This window comes from Palaemon carinicauda, chromosome 19, assembly GCF_036898095.1.
Source record: "Palaemon carinicauda isolate YSFRI2023 chromosome 19, ASM3689809v2, whole genome shotgun sequence".
Lineage (NCBI taxonomy): Eukaryota > Metazoa > Arthropoda > Malacostraca > Decapoda > Palaemonidae > Palaemon > Palaemon carinicauda.
The window spans coordinates 95,828,898-95,831,308 of NC_090743.1; the positions used below are offsets into that span (position 1 = coordinate 95,828,898).

Sequence of the window (2,411 nt, forward strand, 5' to 3'; positions counted from 1 at the left end):
AAAGACCCTACGACAACGAATGTTTGCTTAAGACGGCAAACGTTTGCTTTGGAAAACAAACAGAGCGGAACAAAAACCCTTACCTCTTAGAGTCGTAGTGTAGGAGCCTTGACCTTCTTTATTTCTTATGGAGCAAGTGTAGCGACCAAAATCTCCCGGAAGAAGTTTTCTAATCTGCAATGTCATATTGTGCCTGGAAAAAGAACGTCGCGAGGGGAAGTTACACATGTGTTAGACCACATCTGTAGTCATAGAAAAACCTGTCTGGAAATATGGAACTCTCTCTCTCTCTCTCTCTCTCTCTCTCTCTCTCTCTCTCTCTCTCTCTCTCTCTCTCTCTCTCTCTCTCTCTCTCTCTCTCATTATATTGAAGAGAAGGATAGATTAAGCACTACACTATCAGTGGGACAGATTTCTCGACAAAGCACCAAGAGGCAAAAAAATCTGTAATTGCTTGTTATTCTTTGTGGACGTTTCAGAAAAAAATCAAGAAAATTTCCGACTCTTGTTCGACTTTGAAGTACATGACTATCAAGAGGTAAATTGCAACTCTTATTTTATGTGTTCTACTCTTCATTTGCCTGTTTTGCCCCCCCCCCACAAAAAAAAAAAAAATTATCCCCCCCCAAAAAAAATTTATCACTAACACTTTCATAGTACCACATTTGTAATGTCATTCTTTCCTCATTTTATTTCTTATTGCATTAATGCATAACTAATTACATTAAGCAAAGCACAGTTAGTATTACAGTGGGCACAACAAATTGGTTCTTTACGTTCTGTACAGTATTGATTTTTAAGTGGCTTTTTTTTTGGGGGGGGGGGATAATTCGCAAAAGATGTGACCAAATTTCTTTAGATACTGTCATAAAAACAGTCAATTACTTCCATAAATAATGCATCGTATCTCATAAATTTACGTTTTTTGCCCTAAGAACAGCTGTATTTTTAATACTTAGTTACCATTTTATTACATACAGACACTCACACACAAACACGTGTACACACATAAATATATACATGTAGAGTATGTGTGTGTATGTGTGTGTGCGCGCTTGTGTGTGATCGTCTATGTACTATACTATTTGTTTATTCAAATATTCTTAAAATGATTTAAACTTATACCAGTCAACACCCGCAAACTTTATTCTTAAGGCCCATCTATCACCTGTCCTCCTCACTGTATGTACAGCCTTTGTTCATTTTCTTTTTCTCACAAGTTGAATGAATATCCTCTACTTTACTTTGTTCTGGTATTCAAGTTCTTTTTCTGTCTTTTACTGTTATTCCCATCATTATTCTTTCCTAAGCTCTTTGAGTTATAACTAACTTATGTTCCAAAGTTTTAGTAACACACTAAGTTCAAGATACTTAATGCTGGAAAGACCATCTGATTTGATGACTTAATTTTCTAGAATAAGTGACATTTTGCTTCTTATAATCTCATTTTGTTTACCAAAAGCCCTTCATCCCAAGCTTATCCTTCTATTAATTTTGGTCTCGTGTCCTGGAGAAACACTTACTTTCTGTCCTAAGTACGTATGTTTATTAACAATCTCCAGAGGCTCGTCCATAATACTTAATTGTTGCCTCTCCGAATTTTCATTGAACATTATCTTAGTTTTACTCATATTTATATTCAGTCCTACATACCTGCTTACTCTATTCAAATCTTCTATCACCTTTTGCAATTCTTCTTATGATTCACTAAAAGAGAAGTATGCCATTTGCAAATATATACATACATACATACGTACACACAGATACACACATTATATATATATATATATATATATATATATATATATATATATATATATATATATATATATATATATATATATATATATATATATATATATATATATATATATGTGTGTGTGTGTGTGTGTGTGCGTGAGTGTGTGTGTATACCTACATCTATATGTAAATATAAACGTGTTTATATATATATATATATATATATATATATATATATATATATATATATATATATATATATATATATATATATATATATATATTATTAGTACTTGCTAAGCTACAACCCTAGATGGAAAAGCAAGATGTTATAAGCCCAGGGGCCCCAACAGGGAAAATAGCCCAGTGATGAAAGGAAACCAGGAAAAATAAAATATTTAAAAAAACAAGAGGAAGAGTAATAAGATAAAACAGTGTGCTCGATTGTATCCTCAAGCAAGAGAACTCTAACCCAAGACAGTTGAAGACCATGGTACAGAGGCTATAGCACTACCCAAGACTAGAGAACAATGGTTTGATTTTGGATTGTCCTTCTCCTAGAAGAGCTGCTTACCATAGCTAAGGAGTCTCTTCTACCCTTACCAAGAGGAAAGTAGCCACTGAACAATTACAGTGGAGTAATTAACCCCTTGGGTGAAGAAGATTTGTTT

The 2,411-nt window shown here is 33.6% G+C and overlaps 1 protein-coding gene across 1 annotated transcript in view; it reads right to left on the minus strand.

The window, feature by feature from the left end:
* LOC137658286 (uncharacterized) overlaps positions 1–193 on the minus strand; it is a 10,545-nt gene extending 10,352 nt beyond the window's left edge. Inside the window, exon 1 of the mRNA XM_068392956.1 lies at positions 84–193. Coding sequence (XP_068249057.1) covers positions 84–186 — 103 coding nt within the window. The 5' untranslated portion in view covers positions 187–193. The remainder of the gene's footprint in view (positions 1–83) is intronic.
* Between the last annotated feature and the right edge of the window lie 2,218 nt (positions 194–2,411).